The sequence below is a fragment of the Mesocricetus auratus genome, unplaced genomic scaffold (assembly GCF_017639785.1).
Source record: "Mesocricetus auratus isolate SY011 unplaced genomic scaffold, BCM_Maur_2.0 Super-Scaffold_100018, whole genome shotgun sequence".
Lineage (NCBI taxonomy): Eukaryota > Metazoa > Chordata > Mammalia > Rodentia > Cricetidae > Mesocricetus > Mesocricetus auratus.
In genome coordinates this window covers 1030850-1049572 of record NW_024429199.1, presented here as the reverse complement: position 1 = coordinate 1049572, position 18723 = coordinate 1030850, and the positions used below count along the sequence as shown (strand labels likewise).

Here is an 18723-nt window from a genome sequence, read left to right as displayed (position 1 = left end):
TAAGAATTTCCTCTCACTGTAGCTCCTACAGTCCACAGCCCAATGGGCATTTCGTTAGGGGAGATGAGAAACCTTGCAATCCCAACATTTTTTTCTCCAGAGAGAAACTTAACAACCATAAAGGGACTGGCAATGGAATTGGAATTTGGTGCAAGTGCTGGTGGCCATGGCTAGCTCTAACTGCACTTCCTTCTTAGTTTTTGAATGCTATGTTCTTGTCAGTGTTAAGATCATACTAATTACCCACACTCGTTGTCTTCTTTGGTCATAGTTTGATTATGTAGGAGAGCCTCCTCTTACACACACACACACACACACACACACACACACACACACACACCTGCCTATGAAGAACTAGATGGTCACTGAACTGTTTATCACATAGGACTTATTTATCTAATCATTGGTCTTTATTGCCTTTCATTTTATAAATTAATTTAAAAACCATGATGAAATTGCCATGTTACCACCAAAGAAAGAATCTTGGCGACTAAGCCAAATATCTAGTCATATGTACAGTAAATTAGTGTGAAGGCACACATCACAGTTTGGGATCTAAATGGAAAAATCAATACCCTACAGGAACTCTCTAGTTGCACGGCAGAATCTACTACAGCCAATGCTGTCTTTGTTGGTGCCTTCTGATTACACACACTTGAGTATTCCAGGCATTGATTTTACTTTGCTTTTTTTTTGTAAGTTATTCAATATTCCTGCCTCTTCCAAGAAATGTGGGCTAGGGGAGGGGCACAGAGACATTCAGCCATCAATAATATAGTCAATGCCCTGTCTACCTGGCCTAGTAGACAGTTCTGTGGCCCAGGGGACAAGCCTCCAGCTGTGTGCATCTGATCACCCGGGGACTCCAAAGACCTCTGTCCTCAACACTTTTCTCACTCTCCCAACCAGCTGCTACTGTGGCTGAAGCTAGCATGGAAGAAGATGCCAGAACCACTCTTAAGCTAAAAAGGCACTTTGGAGTAGAGTTTTCAATCTTCCCCGCCAGGTTCCTTAAAAAAACCTCCTTGGAACTGTGGTAGGAAAGGAACTCCCATCTCTCAAGAATGAATAATTCCTTTGCAAGGAAGCCTAACTTCTCAGGCATTCACAACAGCCAGACACAATGCTGTCCTTGCAGCTGGCAAATACATCTATGCATACATATATACTTTTTACATTTCTCCTTAGAGAAGTAGGTTTACTTGTATTTTCTTTCTTCTTCTTTTTTAACCACAGGAAAGGATGTGGAACAAAACAAAGCCTCTCTGACAGCAACCACTCTAAGAGGAAAATTGTTCCAAATCTCTCAAAACTAGCGACACGGTCCTGCTGTAAGCCAGGTAATCACAATGCATTTACTTTCTCTAAAGGTATCTGGAGACGATGTTTGCTTTAAAAAAAAATTCCTTCAGTATACATTGAAGCACATTTACTTTCCAATACATAGGGAGGGATTAAGTGTGGTATATAGATCCTCACAATCTTTCTAAAAAGAACTAAGGCACCCTGAAAGCATTCTGATACCAAAACATCGTAAATGCTCTCCCCTTCTCACCCCTGGCAGTTACCAAGAGAGCTTTAAAAAACCAAGTGTACAGGGCTTCCTGCAGAATGGGTAATGCTATAGCAGACCCAGGCGTTTAAGAGCCCTCAAATAAAATATCAGGTGAGTTAAATTTTCATGTGAACGATTGCATTTATAAGCAGTGTGTCTGCCTGCAGGTTGATTGGTCAAGGGCACTGCACACACAGCCTGAGTGCTGGTATTGTGATTGTGCCTGCTGCGCTGCCTGGAGGAGGTTCTCGCTGTCCAATGCAGCCACTGTCACTAGAAGGGGAAGGTCTGTATTTTTCACTCTTCTCCTGCTCTCTGGCCACTTTGTTTCTAATAAACAGTTGGTGTCAGAGCCAAATCCAAAGGCTGGTGCACAAGGGAATTCCTAATTCAGAGATCTGGCAAAGCTCTATTCTATTTGGCCAAAAATCCAAACAGGAATTAAGCTACCTCAAAATGTAACAGCCGAGCATCTTCATTTTCCATCCCTGATTTCATTTAGTCGGAGCAAATGTTTTTGCTTTAATGCAATTGAAAAGAAAAGAACATTTAGGGGCAACATGCTAGATCCTTCCTAAAGCTTCATCTTCAAAAGCGGTGTTTGCATCTCTAAATAAATGACAATTCATTCTCTGTTTACTGTAGGTAAACAGAAAATGCATTGCCGAGCACTCGTTTTCAAAAGCTAATCAAGAATGTTAGGTCCCAACAGATTCATTTAATAGAAATATAATAGGCATTCCTGCTTGCTTTTCATCTTGTCTCCCTGTAAATGCTGAAATGAACAGCAAATTAACCTTGCGTTGGAACCGAGTTTCATCACAGCTGATGTCCCTCTCTCTCGACAGTAAACACCCCCCACACCGTGTCACTACTGACTCCTTCTGCAGGGGAGAGACTGTGGAGTTTGGCAAGAGAGTGGAGGAATACTTGAATCCTAAAGGGAGTGCTGTGTGTCAAATGGACTATCTTTCCTATCAGAAGAAAACCCAGCAACCACTGTCTGCTACAATAGAGCACACTTAAGACGTAGGCGGAAGGGTGGGATGGGGTGGGGTTTTCTCCAAGCTCCATGTATCAAGTTATATTTTTAACTTTACTAGCCATTCTCCAAGTGACTGCTTATAAACTACAATACAAAACAAGCTAATAAAGACAGGGCCATTCAAGCTCTAAAATCAGATATAAAAGATTTGCAAACAACTTGAGATCTTATAATTAATATGCAGTGATATCAGAATTAGCACTTAGAACTCTATACAGAAAAATATAATATTTCATAAATTATGTAATCATGAACAAACCCTCACAAAAACTGTTTTCACTGTGCTAAAGTAACATTCTAGACTTGTTGTAAGTATGTTATTCTTACAAGTAGTTCGCAGTTATTCTTGAAGGCAAGCCTTGGAGTTTCCTTAGCATAGTGCTGCTGGGGGTAAGTTTCAGCACGTCCATCTTCATCTCTAGCCTGAAGGGAAATATAACGGCCTATTTAGGGACTTACAAATAATGGAAGAAAAAAAAAAGCTAAAAGCATAACAGCTCAGATCATTAAACAAACGGGAATCCAGAAATAACAACATTATTAAGTAGTTTGTTTAAATACGCAGTATGCCTTTCAGATATCAGAATTTGAGTTTTGTTTTTCTTTGTATTGTTTAGTTTGAACACGCAAATTCATTGTGGTGTGGTAGTTCGAATGGCACAAAGCAAACCAAAAGTCAACTAATTTTGTTGGAGATCACCACCACTTGAGTGTTGCAGTGACTCAGTGACATGATTCGTGGCACAATTAGGATTAAACGACATACATACGTGTTTAAACTTTTTGGCATGCTTAAGCAATTTCTAGATAATGCACTTTTAAGAAATTCTAATAGCAAGGCCATAAGAAAAGCAATTTGCATATTATATTTTGAACTGCAATACTATTAGAGATAAATTGATTCCCCTCAATTTTTAAATAAAGATCCTAAAGGATCGATGATCTCATAAGAACAATGATTCTCCAATCAAATGCGGTTAAAAAATAGATTTAATTCAGAAGCTGCGTTAAAAGTTACTGGTCATTTTGATCTATGCTGTCAATTAAGAAAGCTGCCATTTCAATAGAGGCATTAACATTATCCATCAGCAACACCGATTTTGGTCCTCTCTGTCTAATCGCCATTGGTTTCTGGTCTGGAGCTGGCCTGAGGGAGAGGTGGGCGAAAGGGGTGTGTCCAAAGCACACTCATTAATCCATTCATCTGGTGACACTTGTACTCTGCAGCTCTCCCTCTCTCTCTCTCTCTCTCTCTCTCTCTCTCTCTCTCTCTCTCTCTCTCTCTCTCTCTCTCTCTCTCTCTCTCTCTCTCTCTCCTGGCCTCCTAAAATCCACAGCTGAGCTTGCCTCCCTCACATATGGCTTGCATATAATTATGCATATTCCATTTTGCACTGCATTCAAATGCTGAGCTCCTGGCCACCTGCCAGCTGATTTTTTAAAGCCCCCAATGAGGTAGGAAAAAGGAGAAAAACACAGGGAGAGCCGCGCAGGAAGCAGCAGGTAGCTCTGTCTGCTGTCTCTTTAGATAAAATGTATGTCTGGCACCAAGGGAACAACTGAGAACTACCTGTTGTGATATGTGGGGGGGGGGCATGAGCAGAGTCGGTGACACAGCAATGACAGTGCTTTCGTATTATTTCTCTGACAGAGCAAAATCTGACCTGACAAATGTCACTTAGAGCTCCCTAGCTATGCTGTAGACTGTCATTTAAAAAGGAATCCATACTCTGCACATTTGAAAATTGTGTCGCTTGTATTTAGTAAAGGTTTCTGCTGCTCGTCATGGGGGTTCTAGGTGGAACTGGGAAACGGATTGACAGGGTCAAGAGAGGCTGGTTTGCAACAAGGTCTGCGTGAAAAGGGATTGTTCTGTTTGGGTTTCATTTTTGAGATATCTTTTATGGCCATTTCTGTGATGCGGTGCCTTTTCATTATGCCGTTGTCCCCTACCAAAGCAGAATAAAATTAAAATGTGTTCTAGGCTAGGCTGTATATGACAGAGAAAGAAGGGAGCACTGTATCCTGTGGCTGAACAGTCAACTGAAGCCAATGACCCCCTTCCCACTATACTGAATCGGAACTCCTTTGCAATGACATCGTGGGGTGATGGAACTTAAGGGGACCCCACAGGTGGGGCAGCAGTGAGTACACAGACCAAGGGCAGTTGGAATAAGGCTCTGAGATGCCAATGGGTGACAGCAATATTAACTTCGTTATAGCAAAATCCTAAGCCACTGTACAAGGATCAGACCTCTTAAGGGAAGGAACCACATTCGTTTCAAGTGATGCTGCCATGTCCAGCGACTTACTTTTCACTGATGAAAAATAACACCTACCGGACAGTAACTAGACCCTATCATAAACAACTCAAGAAAATATCACTTCAAAATATGCCTGGCTTGGTGGTGGATTTATTATATTCCTGATACATTGTGATACATATGCTCAGAAGCAAAATTTGCATATCGTTTACAAGGGCTACTATTTACATATGTATGCCTATATTCAATATATATGTATCTTGTGTATAAATATTCATAAGGTGGAATATGTTTATTATGCATGTACTATGTATACACATTCATACACACCAGATGCCTGGGGATATTTTCAACATAAGTGGCAAAAATACATTCATTCCACTTACATGCAAGGTGCTCACATATTCTTTATGTGATGTGTCCCATTATCTAAGATTTGAGTGTGCTTTATATGTTTCATAGCAAGTCTTATCATCAGGAGGTTTTATTAAGTAGGAGCAGAAGATAATAGCGAAGACTGGGGACACTGGAAATAAAGAGAAGCCAGGAACTTTCTTTTCATTGAAGAACCATTGTATTCACCCCCTTATTTCCTCAGACACTCAGCCTCACTCCAGAGTCCAAGAAATCCTACCCTCCAGGGCCACTGAGACGGCTCAGTGGACAAGGCTTTTGCAGCTAAGCCTGAAGACCTGATTCAATCCCTGGCCCATATGGTAGGAGGAGAGACTGACCTCTGCACATGTGCCACAGCAAGGCACTGGTACGTGTGTATGCACACACACACACACACACACACACACACACACACACAAATAAATGAAAAAGAAAAGGAACAACCCATTGTTGAAGCGTTTCCTGTGCTTCCACCTATGGCATAGAATGGAGACCACACAAATCCAAGGAATGTAGAGCCCTCACCCTTATATCCACGTGCACGTGCGCCCCGACACACACCTCTCACCAAAGTGACCCCCTTGCGTTAGGAAGTTTTTAAATGAAATTTTAAATTATTCCTAGGTGGAATTAAGTGCATTCAACTAGGCAGTAGCCCTCTACCCTGGTTGCATATTAGAACCATCTTAAGTGGGTTATTTGCTGTTTGTTTACTAACATATTGGTTCCTGGTTCTTATCTTCTTTATTTTTCCACAAATCTAATTTAATTAGTCCAGTGTAGAGCTCAGAGTGTAGTTTTTTGCGAACTCATAGAAAACAAAACCAAACAATAAGGAACTCTCAGATGACAGCAATGTACAAGCAGAGCCAAGAACCACTGGGCTAATGAGGGCACCCCCAGGCATCGAAAGGACACCGAGCCACTGTGAAATGCTTGGCAGATGTGCCCCCCCCAGGTGGGTCTTACTCTAAAGGGCGAGGGTCGGCAAAATTTCATGATTGCCCATGTGTGTCTCTTGGTTTCTAATGAACAAATAGACTTGGAGGGCTTTTCTTTCACTTCCTGGCAATGCCTTCTTCCACCTCTCCAACCAAGACCAGTACTTACATTTTATTCTCTCTTAACTTGACTTCCATTTCCCCAACAAGGGTGTAGTTTGGAGGGCAAGGCAGGATTGGGTCTATCATTACTTTCTTCAACCATTGCCTGGTTAACACTCTCCAAAAATGCACTTTCTTACCATTCCTTGGCATCTTGGGGGCTGTCAGGTAGACTCTATGCAGCTCTACTGATCTTACATTTTAAGACAACTTAGAATTCCATATATTGGTGCCTGTGCCTTAATTCTATATCTGCTCTATTTGCGGGTGCATACAGAAAGAGCCAACTACCCCTGCAGATGAGGATGTGGACACTGAAATTATTCCCAAACAGCAGGCCATAGTAATAACACAGAACAGAAAGACTTGCAGTCAGTTTTATTATTGTTCATAAACTCGCTACAAACAATACACATCTAATGGCTGCTAGAAGTAGACCACCCTACTGTAGCTCTTGGCACCCACTGGTGCTGTAGCACAGTGTGAATGTCTGACTTTGTTCTCCAGTGACAAGTTCTGAAATGAAGGAATGTTGTCGAGACCCTGGATGATGGGCTAACTCACTCCATGTGTCTTATTCCCAACAGTTTTATTCTGACTAATGTGCTGAATATTTGTGCCACTAAAGGGAAACATAAATGAGAGACTATTTTGTTGCATTTTATTACAAATGTATAATAATAAATGTGACTGTCAGGCCAAAGGTACATTTTTGTCTTACTGTTCTAAGAAAGCTTCACATTTTGCTATAAAAGAAACAAAAATTAAAAAAAAACTTCATTAAAACTGTAAGATTTCTTCATAGGCTTGTGCTTTAAAAAAAGATTTGTTTTGGTTTTTAATTGTGTATATGTGTGTGTGCACATTCTCACAGTGAGGGCAGGTGCCTGCAGAGTCCAGAAGCCTCAGATGTCCCTGAAACTGGAATTAGAAGCAGCTGTGAACCCTCCTCTCAAACACATGCACACCCACACATGTACACACACACACACACACACACACACACACACACACACACACACACACACACACACACGATGCTGCAAATAAAACTCCGGTCATCTGCAAGAGCAGTGTGCTCTCTTAACTGCTGAGCCGTTCCCCAATAAGGTTTTGTTATGGAGCTCATGCTGGTTTCAAACCCAAGATCCTCCTGCCTCAGCCTTCCAAATCCTGGGATTACAGGTATGTGGCACCATGCTTGATCTCGCAATCTGTTTTCATGTTGTGCCTAGTATTTAAATAAACACTAGATGATGTAACTCTGGCTAATGACATGACTCTACTCCAAAACCTCTGCCTTAACTTTTTCATTCACTTTTCTATGAATCACTGCTTGTTTTATTTTGAATTTCCTCTGTAACAAATTTTAACTCTTCAAAGAAATCATTTCTTCCTATGGGAAAAAGTCTTGGTGCCATGTTCATACTTCAGCAAAATCATTTCTTTCTGCCTGTAGAATATTCTAGAAACAACTCCATTTGCCTACTTCAGACAAGAGGGATGTTTCTGCCTTTATGGAAAGGTTAATGTCATTGTCATGTAAGTAGAGAGACAATGAAGCTTTGGAATTATACCTCCCTGTGATGAATGGGAGCTTATACTTCAGTGTCACCGTGCTGTCATTTATTTTGGAAACAAGGAAAGGTTTTGCCTGGAGTCAGAGCTAGGGGGCAGAGAATGTGGTGGAGGTTCCAGATTCTCCCAGCTCCCAGCGCTACAGCAGATGCAGCTGTGTCAGCCCACGCATGTGGTGTTGGTACCAGACTGGGGAACAAAAATAGTACATCTCAAAGTTGAGGGCTAGGTTTAGAGATGAGGCATTATAGAGACATAGGGGGAACATTGACTTTCTATTTTATAACTAATGTTGTGAACCAGAAGCAATAAAACTTACTTTTTCAAATTCATAGTAAGTGGATTAGAACTCCAGTTTGGGAAGTTTTGTTTCCTTTTCTGATACCATGTGTCCATATATCAAGAGTGCTCAGAGGAATTGGCGGCTATCACAGACTGCCTACTATAGGACTATGAATGCCTTTATGAACAAAAGGTCATTTTATGAATAAAAATAGAATCTATCTCTCCTTTCCTCTTCTGGAAAATTCTTACACATTGTCGAGCCTCCTCAACTGCACTGCCTTATGGATGACACCTGTGAAGTCTTCTTCTGAGTCCTAACCTGAGCACATGATTCTGTGGGGCCCCTGTGTGAACAAACTGTTCCGATCAGCTGCCAATCTCCAGGGTGTGGTCTAGCACCTGGTCTGTTACAGGGGCTCTGCACGTGAGGGATGGAGTGAGTGAGTGGATTCCTACCCTTCAAGCACAGTACTGGACACTCCGCTTTGCATTCTGGTCCTCATCCCCAGAGCTCTCTCCTTGGCTGAGTTTCACTTGCCTGTCCCATGTGCTGCTGCCCATCACGTATCCCTTCTCCTCTGCAGGCTCTCAGCCCTGCAGCAGGCATTGCACCTGATTTGGATGGTGGCCAACAATCCTTTTCTCTCTCTTCTCCTTCCCCTAGACTTAACCTCTGCCCTTTCTATTAAGTCCTCACCCATAAACCCATTCCTAAGTTAGACTAACCAGCTAGGTACCCTCTTCCTTGGATCCTGTATCTCACCTTTTCCTAATGTCCCAGGCCAGTCTGGGATGCCTCATTTGAGCTCACCTTGCTTATGATTCATGCTTTCTCTCCCTCATGAACTAATCCTTTCTAATCCTCTAAGGGCAGAGGCCACACATTATATATGAAGCCCTAGCCATGCTTGTATAACATATGTGCTGGCTAGTTTTATGTCAACTTGACACAAAGTAAAGTCAACAGAGAGGAGGGAGCTGTAGGCAGGCCTCTAAGGCATTTCCTTAATTAGTGATTGGTGGGGGAGGACTCAGACCATTGCAGGTGGTGTCATCCCTGGGCTCATGGTCTTGCGTTCTATAAGAAAGCAGGCTCTACAAGCCATGGGGAGCAAGCCAGTAAGCAGCACCCCTCCATGGCCTCCGTATCAGCTCCTGCCTCCAGGTTCCTGCCCCTTTTTGATTTCCTGCCTTGACTTCCTTCAGTAATGAACAGTGATGTGGAAGTATGAGCCAATTAAACCCTTTCCTCCCAAGCTGCTTTGGTTGTGACATTTCATCTCTGCAGTAGTCACCCTAAGACACCTGTAAATGCAGCTTGAATGGATTCATTAACCCTGCTTGTGCTTTAAGCCAACGTTGAGAAACATTTCGTTTTCCCTACCCTGACTTGCCTTCCATTCAAATAGAGCTCTATGTAGTTTGAGTTGTGTGTCTGCATGCAGCTCTGACAGAGAGCTCTGGTGGACAGAGCTCTCCTACTAGCACCAGGCTCTCTGCACTGGACAGACCCCAGGCACCCACAAGCATCAGTCTCCAGATCCAGTAACCTTCTCAGTTCACATTACCGCTAATCTTTGCAGCCGGGACCTCCCCGCTCATCTGCTAGTGAAGACAGTCTGTGGGGAGTCCTGTGATGGAGCTCTTTTACTTTGTTCTTTGTAACAAAATGTATTTAAACTCCCATTTAGCACGGGATGGAAGGAGAAGCCGCTTCCCAGCACACCTCCCCCTAACTCTCCATGCACCTCGTGGGCACCAGACTGGCTCTCCCCATGGTTCTCCAGGCTCCTCTGACAGCTCACACACCTCTGATAGATGAGAAGGGGTCCTATTTGCTGCAGAGATTTTTTTTAACTCCGTGTAAACCTTTATATATATCATAAATTTTTAATATCCAATTTGGAGTCTTCAAAGAATAATGGTAACAAATATGCAACATGAAGATAATGGGAACTGAATCATGTTTATGGTTTCCACGAGCATCTTAAAGACGTCAGGAAGAACTGCTCAGAGCCACAAAGGCACCCGGCTAGCTTGTGCCTGATTAATGGTCGCCCTTCTTGGGGCCCTAAAGGGTTGCACAACAGTTACAGTGGCAAAGTCCACATCAGCCTGGAACACAGCTACCCTGTGAACCTAGATACATCACGCTCACCCCAGCACAGCAGTGTGCTGCAGGGTCATCGAAGTGGCTTCTAAGTAGTTCAGAAAACCTCCCTTTTTACTTTTCATTTGTAAATCCATTTTTCCTTTATTGGACAGGTGAGCCTTCTGCATTTATCTTCACCGCTCTTTGTCAGACCACATAAATGCCTTTGTCTGGTGAGAACTGTTATTTCAAAATGTCCACAGGTAAGCCCCCAGCCTACAGTTCCTTTCTGCTATTACAGCTGTGCCACCAGCACACCCTGGCAGTGCCTGATTATTCCAAGACCTTAATCCACACTGGATTATCCCAGCGCCTTGATTGCTCCCCTCCCCCCCCGCCTCCTCCGCCCACCGCCTGCCTTTTGGCTTTTTCACTATTCATTTGCATCTATTACCCAGGGACCTGTGATGGGAAACAAAAGGCAGGCAAACAGAAATGGCTCCACTTTGCTACCGGTTGGCACCCATAAAATGCTTAAATAATTGGCCTCCTCTAGACATTGCAGTCGGTGCTTTTATCCCGGCCTCTCAAATCACTGGGCAGAAGGGGGCTGGGTGCATATCTGTGTGTGCAGACCTCATGGTGGACCTGAGAATCAGAGGAAATATGAAACAGGCAAGGGATGCAGGGAGACTCCGGGACCCCATCTGCAAGGCTCAAAGGGGATCCAGGCATTCTAGAGAGGCGTCATTATCTACAAGATGTCTTGCCCCAGAAACAGCCAGGTCCCAAATGAGATTAGGAAGTGCACTACTAACCAGGTTAAGAAACTGCTCTGGATGTTATCAGAGATTGCTAATAACGGCCAACATTTCTCCTTTCTTCTGCACACACCAGGCTCTGTACCAGTATTCTCTATATTAACATATAACACAGGCAGCTACTCCTATTTATGAGGAAACTGAGTCAGAGAGAGGTGATGTAATTTATGAGCCATACAGCTAACAAGTAGTAGGACCAGAATTCATATCCAGACAGTCTGGCTCTCAAGTCTAACTCCATAGATCCTGACTGTTTACTTCTCCTGTGCTACCAGCTAAAGAAGTCCCTGTGTCATAAGCTATGAACACTAGTGTCACTAAATTGTGTGTGTGTGTGTGTGTGTTCGTGTGTGTGTTCTCATAATCCTTCTGTTTTACTTTCCAGGACTGAATGAACCGAGGCAGTTAGGGAAGGGGATGTTTAATGTGACAGAGGTAGGATGGGCACATGCAAATAATTCAGGAAAAGAAATGTGAGTCCATGTGTCAGTGACTAAAAGAGAAGGAACTTCAAGTCTGATGAAAAATAATCTTAAAAGCACCTTCTTTATGGTCCTTTCAAGCAGGTTTCGTCATTAATTATGGCACGGAGTCTCCTCAGTATCAGAAGGGACGTGTCTGTGGAACTCACTCTCAGAATTTCCTTGTGAGTTTCCAGAGCATTACCAGCTTTGGGATATTACTGACTTTTAACCCTGTAAGCCATGCTGAGCAGCCCACAAAGGGCTCAGTGTCAGTGTCTCATTCACTACGGTATACAAGCACAGCTGTGACTGTGATTATTGTTCTTACGAATCAGCTTAAGATACTGGTTACTCCTGGCTGAAGCAGAAACACTGAGAAAGCATTTGCTGAGGAGTAAGCTTGCTTTACTGTCATCATTCATGAAGGCATGGCTGTGATTCAGACAGCCAAAGGCCAAGTGCCAGCCTCTGCTCAATCCACAATGCCCTCCACCCCCAGAAGACAGATGTGATAATGCAGGCGATGCAGGTGCATGGCTAATTAGCTCTGTCGCTGGGAGAACAATGCCAAAGGCTTGGAATGTGGTTCTGGGTGAGCTCACATGCCCTGGGTCGTGTTTACAGAACACAGCCATCGTGGTACCTACCATGACATGCATGTATAGTTCCAGGCAAGGGGGCAATGGACACTGGAAAACACGTGAAAGGATTTGGGTGAGCCTCAACGCTCGATTCATTCTGCTTCTGAAGAGGCAACTAGGAAGGCACACCTGGTGAGTGTAGTCACAGGAGAGGCGTGAAATGAAATGAGCGGTCTGCTCAAACTCATTTCTCAGCTCAAGAGTAGTCACTTCTGGACTTGTAGAAATACTTGTCAAAAGTATGATGTCACGACTATGTGATAATGTCTCCCCACTCCCACTAACAACTTTTTCCCCCACTCACCAAAGAAACTCCACCGTGGGAGCCTAGTTATGATAAAGCTAGCTCTATCTCTAGGTTCTCCGGAGCTGAACTCAGGCCATGCCCTCCCCATGTGACCACCAACCAACAGAGCAGGCTTGCAGAAGCCCCGAGACTGGTGTTGGTCATCACACTTGTCCCGTGGCAGCTCTTACCAACTCCCATCTGGACGCCATGCTACCCCTCCCCCCACTGTACCCTGCCTATGGCCCTACATTAGAACTTTTGTTCTGAATACTTGGCCCAGCCAGAGTGTGCCAACCTCCTGTAGATGTGTCCTTTATCCTGACATCCTGGGCCTCGCTGTGGCCTACCCTGTCTCACTCTGATCACTGCTGTAGCCCGGGACGCCATATTAACTATGCCCCCAAAATTTTTTCTCTTAAAAATAGGATCTCTTTAGGAAGAAACAGAGTATGGCATACCGCTTGTACAAACTTACAGTAGCCCTTCTACAAAGGATAAAGCCTAGGGCCGGAGCGAATCTGCTTTTGCTGTGCATTGTGCACATAACTGTTCTGAGCACCATGTGGTGATGCCATGATTTACACCCACGGACACAGGAAAATGGGAAAGCTGGGGTGACACATCCATTGGCTTTGCCCCCTGGGCCTTTCAGAGTACAAAGTCCGGATGTCATTCCAAACATGCTGGTCTTCCTGACAGCTTCAATTACGATCCGTGTGCCACTTGACCTGTTAACGGAGGTGTCTCCAGGCTTAAAGAAGAAAAACCGCCTAAATTACCGTTCCTATACTTAGGGCCAATCAACCTCTCGGCGGAGCTGACTGTAAAGATGGCAGCAGTAGGGTGTCATAAATAAACGACCTCTGTTCAAATGATACGCTCTGGAGTCTTCATCTTAAGTCCCAGCCACTCTGCAGATGATGAATGGAGGTAATAAAAGTTGGGATTGTGGCATGTTTAAATAGGAGAGACTCATTTAGGCAGAATTTGGCTGGGGCTTACAGATGGCCCCATCAAAGCCCACAGTTGATCCTCAAACCCTGGTCTATTTTCAGAGGGCAATTTTAAGTATTTCTTGCTTCTCATTTATTATTATTATTATTACTATTAAATTTTATATCAAGGAAGTACATTTTGTGATCAAAACCTAAGTGAAACAAGGTGAAACGCTGCCTGGGTTTCCATATCCTTTTTTAGCATAAATTGAGTTTAACGAGGTGTGTTTCCACCCTGTAAATAGCCAGCCCCTTCTGTCTGCTTTATTCACTCAAAACTATTGCAGATCCCCGATATCTCAACTGCCCACAATCCCTTCAGGTGCCATGCACTGGAAAGAGGCTCTCAAGACTAGAGTCCACTGGGTAGCCACCATGTTCACCTCAGTGACCAGACACAAAGGACGAAAACTCCATGCAGTAGTTGCTTTGGCAATAGTAATAATATTTCATTATTGTTCTGTGCTGGGCGCTGTGCTGAGTCCCTTACAGACTGAAGCTCATTAAAGTGTCCCAAACCTTGGCATGGTCTATAACTCCACCACCTCCATGTTGCCTGTGAGGAAACAGAAGTGACTTCGCCAAGACTCAAGTGCTTCAGAAGGCAAAGCTGGGTCGTACGCTGTTGGGTCACCAGGCACAGGCTGACAACTGACTCCGGACAGGTTGATAATGGACAACAGAAGCGGCAGGCATTATTAAAAAGAGGGCAGAGACATGGATCACTACCCATGTGCCCATGGGGCCTTGTGGGAGGCGGGATCCTGCCTCTCATTTTCCCTCCTCACAGCGAAGCTCTGATGTTCGACATAGCTCAATCGGAGGAGTTGCAGAGGAAGTGGCTCCTATTAGGGGGCTAAAGGAGCACAGGCCACAAAAGTACAGACGGGGTAGCAGACACGAGCTTCTGTGGAAGCACGTAAATTCTACAGATGGGAAGGAATTGCTTCTTTGCACTTGAGGACTGGGACACAATGGGAGGAGAGAGAGGCCAGGGACTGAGGTGTGGCGCCAGGAGCAAGAAATCATTCATGGAGCTGGGACAGAAGACATCTTGAAATTGACAGACAGCTGAAGGTGGGGGTGCCTCCCCCCCTTCACAGTGTCTTTCTGTTTCACTTGCATCTCCCACAATGGATGGCTGTGGGACTCAAAGGTAAGAGGGAAAATCTGTTTTCTCTGAGAGGTGAAGGCACGTTTTCAAAGACCCCAGACTCCAGAGTGGAAACCTGTTTCTGTGAGTCTTGGCGAATTGTGAAACAGAAACCAAAAAACAAAACAAAACTGGTTTGATTCAGAAGATGGTAAAATGGGACTCAGGGTTACTGCTTGATAAAATCATTACTAATGTTGAGTCTCTCCTTTCTAACACATGCCAGTAGAATTTACATGCAACCAAGTGTCCTAATGAAAAGGGTAAACTAAACTCAAAGGCTTCACTTCTAATAATTTAGAAAAACAGGGACCATATCCTCACTCAGCCCCCTACTTTAGCAGCCATGACAAGCTACAGAAAAGACACGTAGGCCTCTGACACAAGGAAACTCCAGATCCTCAGCCCCCACCCCCTGAGTCTAGGGCCAAAAATGAACAAAAAGAAACTCCAGCCCCCCCCCCCCCAGCCTCAGCCTCCTAGGAACTGTTTGGCCACAAAAGAAGCTCCAGGGAGGGCCAAAACCTCTCCTGTAGCCTCCAGGATATAGTTCTGAAAACTATTGGTATCTATGTGCAACAGGCCACCTGCAAGTATCAAGACAATGCCATAGAAACCACAGAATGTTCCCTCTCAGCACTGACCAATAAAAATAATTGATACACAGGTATTTCATGCCAAAATATGACTTTGAAAAATTCTCCTGATTGTTCCCAAATGTCAACCAATCAGAAACCAACCCGTACCTACTGATGTAATCCTGTAACTTTTGTCTTTAAAACCTAGCAGTCGACAGGGAACTTCTCTCCCTCTGGGGGCTGCTGTGACAGCTAGTCAGACGGGGTCCCTGTCATGGGTGGATGAACAATCATTAAACCTTGCTTTTGCAGTTTAGTGGGTCTGTCTTCCTGGTGGTCTCTGGGGACTTTGCAACTTGGGCACAACACTAGTACAGTTAGCTTCCACTCCCTAGGTGATAAGAGACCTTGTCTGAGCCACAGGAATGTCTTGGCAGCCTTATAAACTCTCATATGCACTGAACTGCATTAATGTGTAACCACTAGATGTGGCCAAGCAGAGCCCAGACACCACTGGTGAGGATGCTTACGCTATGCTTTTCTCTGCTTCTACCCGTTCTTCGTTTTGTTCACTGTTATTGAGCATTGACTGAGGCCAGCAGTAGCAGGTAACTGGGGAAGTAAGACACCTGAAATGAACTGCATTCGGCTCCCACATTCATCACACTTTAACTTTTCAGGTCCAACAAAAACACTAAAGCAAAGATCCCTTGCCGAGGTTTATCCATACACAATCTAAAGTGCGCATCTGTCTCATTTAAAATTTGGATTTTTAAATTATCATAATTTTCTAAAAGTATATTGAGGCAACCTCCAAGGATAAAAGACATCCTATAAACAGAGTTAAGATCAAGTCGGAAGCAAATTCCTCACAGGCAAGCACGTCATGTGTGACTATGATGGCCAGTCTTTATTATCAATGTGACTGGGCCAGAAATTATCTCAGGCTGGGCCATTGGGTGTGTCTGTGAGGTTGTTTAGGATTCACTGAGGTAGGGAGACCCATCCTGAATGTGGGGGTGACCATTGCAAGGGCTGGGGCCCCAGGCTGGATAAAAAGGGAAAAGGGGGGAAAGCCAGCCAAATGCTTATACCCCCCATTCAGACGGGGTAATCTACCACCTTTGAGCTGCCTCCTCAAGCCATGAGTCTACACAAGTATGTCCTCCTGGAAGCTGCTCAGGGTAAGATATTCTGCACAGTATCAAGAAAGTTAACATGATTGGGATACTAGTATAAAGTGGTGATAAAGCTTATTTGATGTCAACCCTGGGATGGTGGAGGTGGAAACCTAAAACATGCCCCAGAGTAAATAGTCAATGGATGACAGTGACTTAGATGCCACAAATGGTCTTTTTTTTTTTCCTAGAGAGGAAAAGATCAGCTGGTGGGAAGTAATGGGGATTCACTGTCTTTTCTCACATTGAAATTTTGGTTAAAATTTAAGTTGTGTGAAGCTTTAAGAGGGTGATTAGGAACCACAGGCAGATGCCCATCGGGAGCTGCTGGCAAAGAGCCAAGGAGGTCTGGAAACATGCATGCACCAATCAGGATTCTAATGATGCGCACAGTGTGGCTGCAGTCCAAATGGAGAGACCACGTCTAGCCCTTTCGCCATCTGATCATCGACTTTGCTCCTACACAGGCATCAGGCATCCTTCTGTCTTTGTTTCTTTCCTTCCCCCTTCTGCTAATTTTATTTATGAAAAATTTTTAGTTACTCTGTGTGTGTGTGTGTGTGTGCGCGCGCGCGCGCGCGTGCGTGCGTGCAGGCCTGTTTGTGCATATGGGTGCACGTGTGCCACATCTTGTATGCAGAAGTCAGAGGACAACGCGTCAGGGTCCGTTCCCCTCCCACCACGTATGTAGGGTCTAGGGATCAGGCTCGATGACAAGGGCCTTTACCCACTGTGCCATCTCAATGGCCCTCCCTCCTCTTTGCATCTCTTCTTAGTTTCTTCTTGCATATCATCTCCATCAACAAATAACATCCCCACCCTGCAGAGCTCCCACATGAGCAGTCCAGGATCCTAGGGCATTGCTTGCTATCCGTCAAATTCTACATCCTTCACATTCTGCCAAAGAACTCAGCAAGATTTCGATATTCATTTTTGTGATTATCATTCACACCGTTTCTCTTTATTGTACATTTTTTTTTTTTTTGGTTTTTACGAGACAGGGTTTCTCTGTATTGTTTTGGAGGCTGTCGGTCCAGCCCAGCCTCTAACTCACAGAGATCCGCCTGCCTCTGCCTCCCGAGTGCTGGGATTAAAGGCGTGCGCCACCACCGCCCGGCTTATTCTACATCCTTTATGTATTAACATTACCCTGTATAAGCATTGTCCCTAACCCAATAACAAAGTGTGTCCTTATTACTATGGTCAGCAGACATTTGTCATATGTATGTAAGCCGGGTGCATATAGATTGTGATTTCACATGCCTTTTCTAGGCTGACTAGTCCCATCAATGACACCAGGGAATGGGGAAAACAAAGGACAGTGTCCAAACAATCTGACATTTGATTCACCACTTCATAGAATGTGTGTAAATTAGCAAAATGGTTGTTTAAACTTGACAACAAGGACTAACCCAAGGGCGTTTACTGGGTCTTTATTCTGTTTAGAACTCAGCTCTAACTACTGCCTTTGAGGTTGGAGTTTAACAAGTATCATTTTTATATCTTTATTTGTTTATTGAAGAGTGCTACATGCCATAGGCCAGAGGCTAACTTGGGGTGGGGTAAGTTCTCTTCTATCACTTGGGTTTCTAAGGTCAAACCCAGGTTGTTGGGCTTAGCAGAAAGCTCCTTTACCCATCAAGCCATCTCGATGGCCCCTGGGTTTGTTTTTATTTATTTATTTTTAATGTGCTCACATTTCCAGCACATACTTTGTTCTTTATAATCCTTCGGTTTGACCAATCATGGCAATTTCTCCTTCGTCTGAGCATCCGGAAAGGCTTCCTTTCATTTCACTGATTGATTTCATCTCAATGTAAAATACCTTCCTGTACAAAACATCTTGATTTCTAGTTCTCTCCACCACTTCCCCCGCCACAGGAAGCTGCTGTGCAGGTACCACTCAGAGCTTATATTCATTTGTTTCTGAATATTACACCCTGCCCTCCCGGGTGTTAGGATCTGATGTCTGCAAAGATGTAATCAAAATGAAACTGTATTAGTTTGGATTAGCGTCTGTGGCAGCACTTCCGATAAATGATCCCGACAAGGCCGTAGCTATCATATCTGTCTTGTTTCAGTAGAAATGAAAAATGACATCTTTGATGGAGAAGACTCCACAGAGACCAGAGTAGAAATGTGGCCTGTCCCTCTGCTCACAGCGCGCTCTCTTTCCCATCAGATGGCTGACAGGTGTGTAATCATGTTCCTCAGGCACAGTTTGTGTTAAAATAACCAATTACCAAATGAATGGGAATTGAACTCCAGTGTGGCTGTCACCACCCT

General features: G+C 44.1%; 1 protein-coding gene across 1 annotated transcript in view; it reads right to left on the bottom strand.

Moving 5' to 3' along the window:
- LOC101824351 (sine oculis binding protein homolog) overlaps positions 1-18723 on the bottom strand; it is a 159631-nt gene that overhangs the window by 60181 nt on the left and 80727 nt on the right. Inside the window, 1 exon segment of the mRNA XM_005073213.4 lies at positions 2928-3023. Within this exon segment, the coding sequence (XP_005073270.1) occupies positions 2928-3023 (96 nt within the window).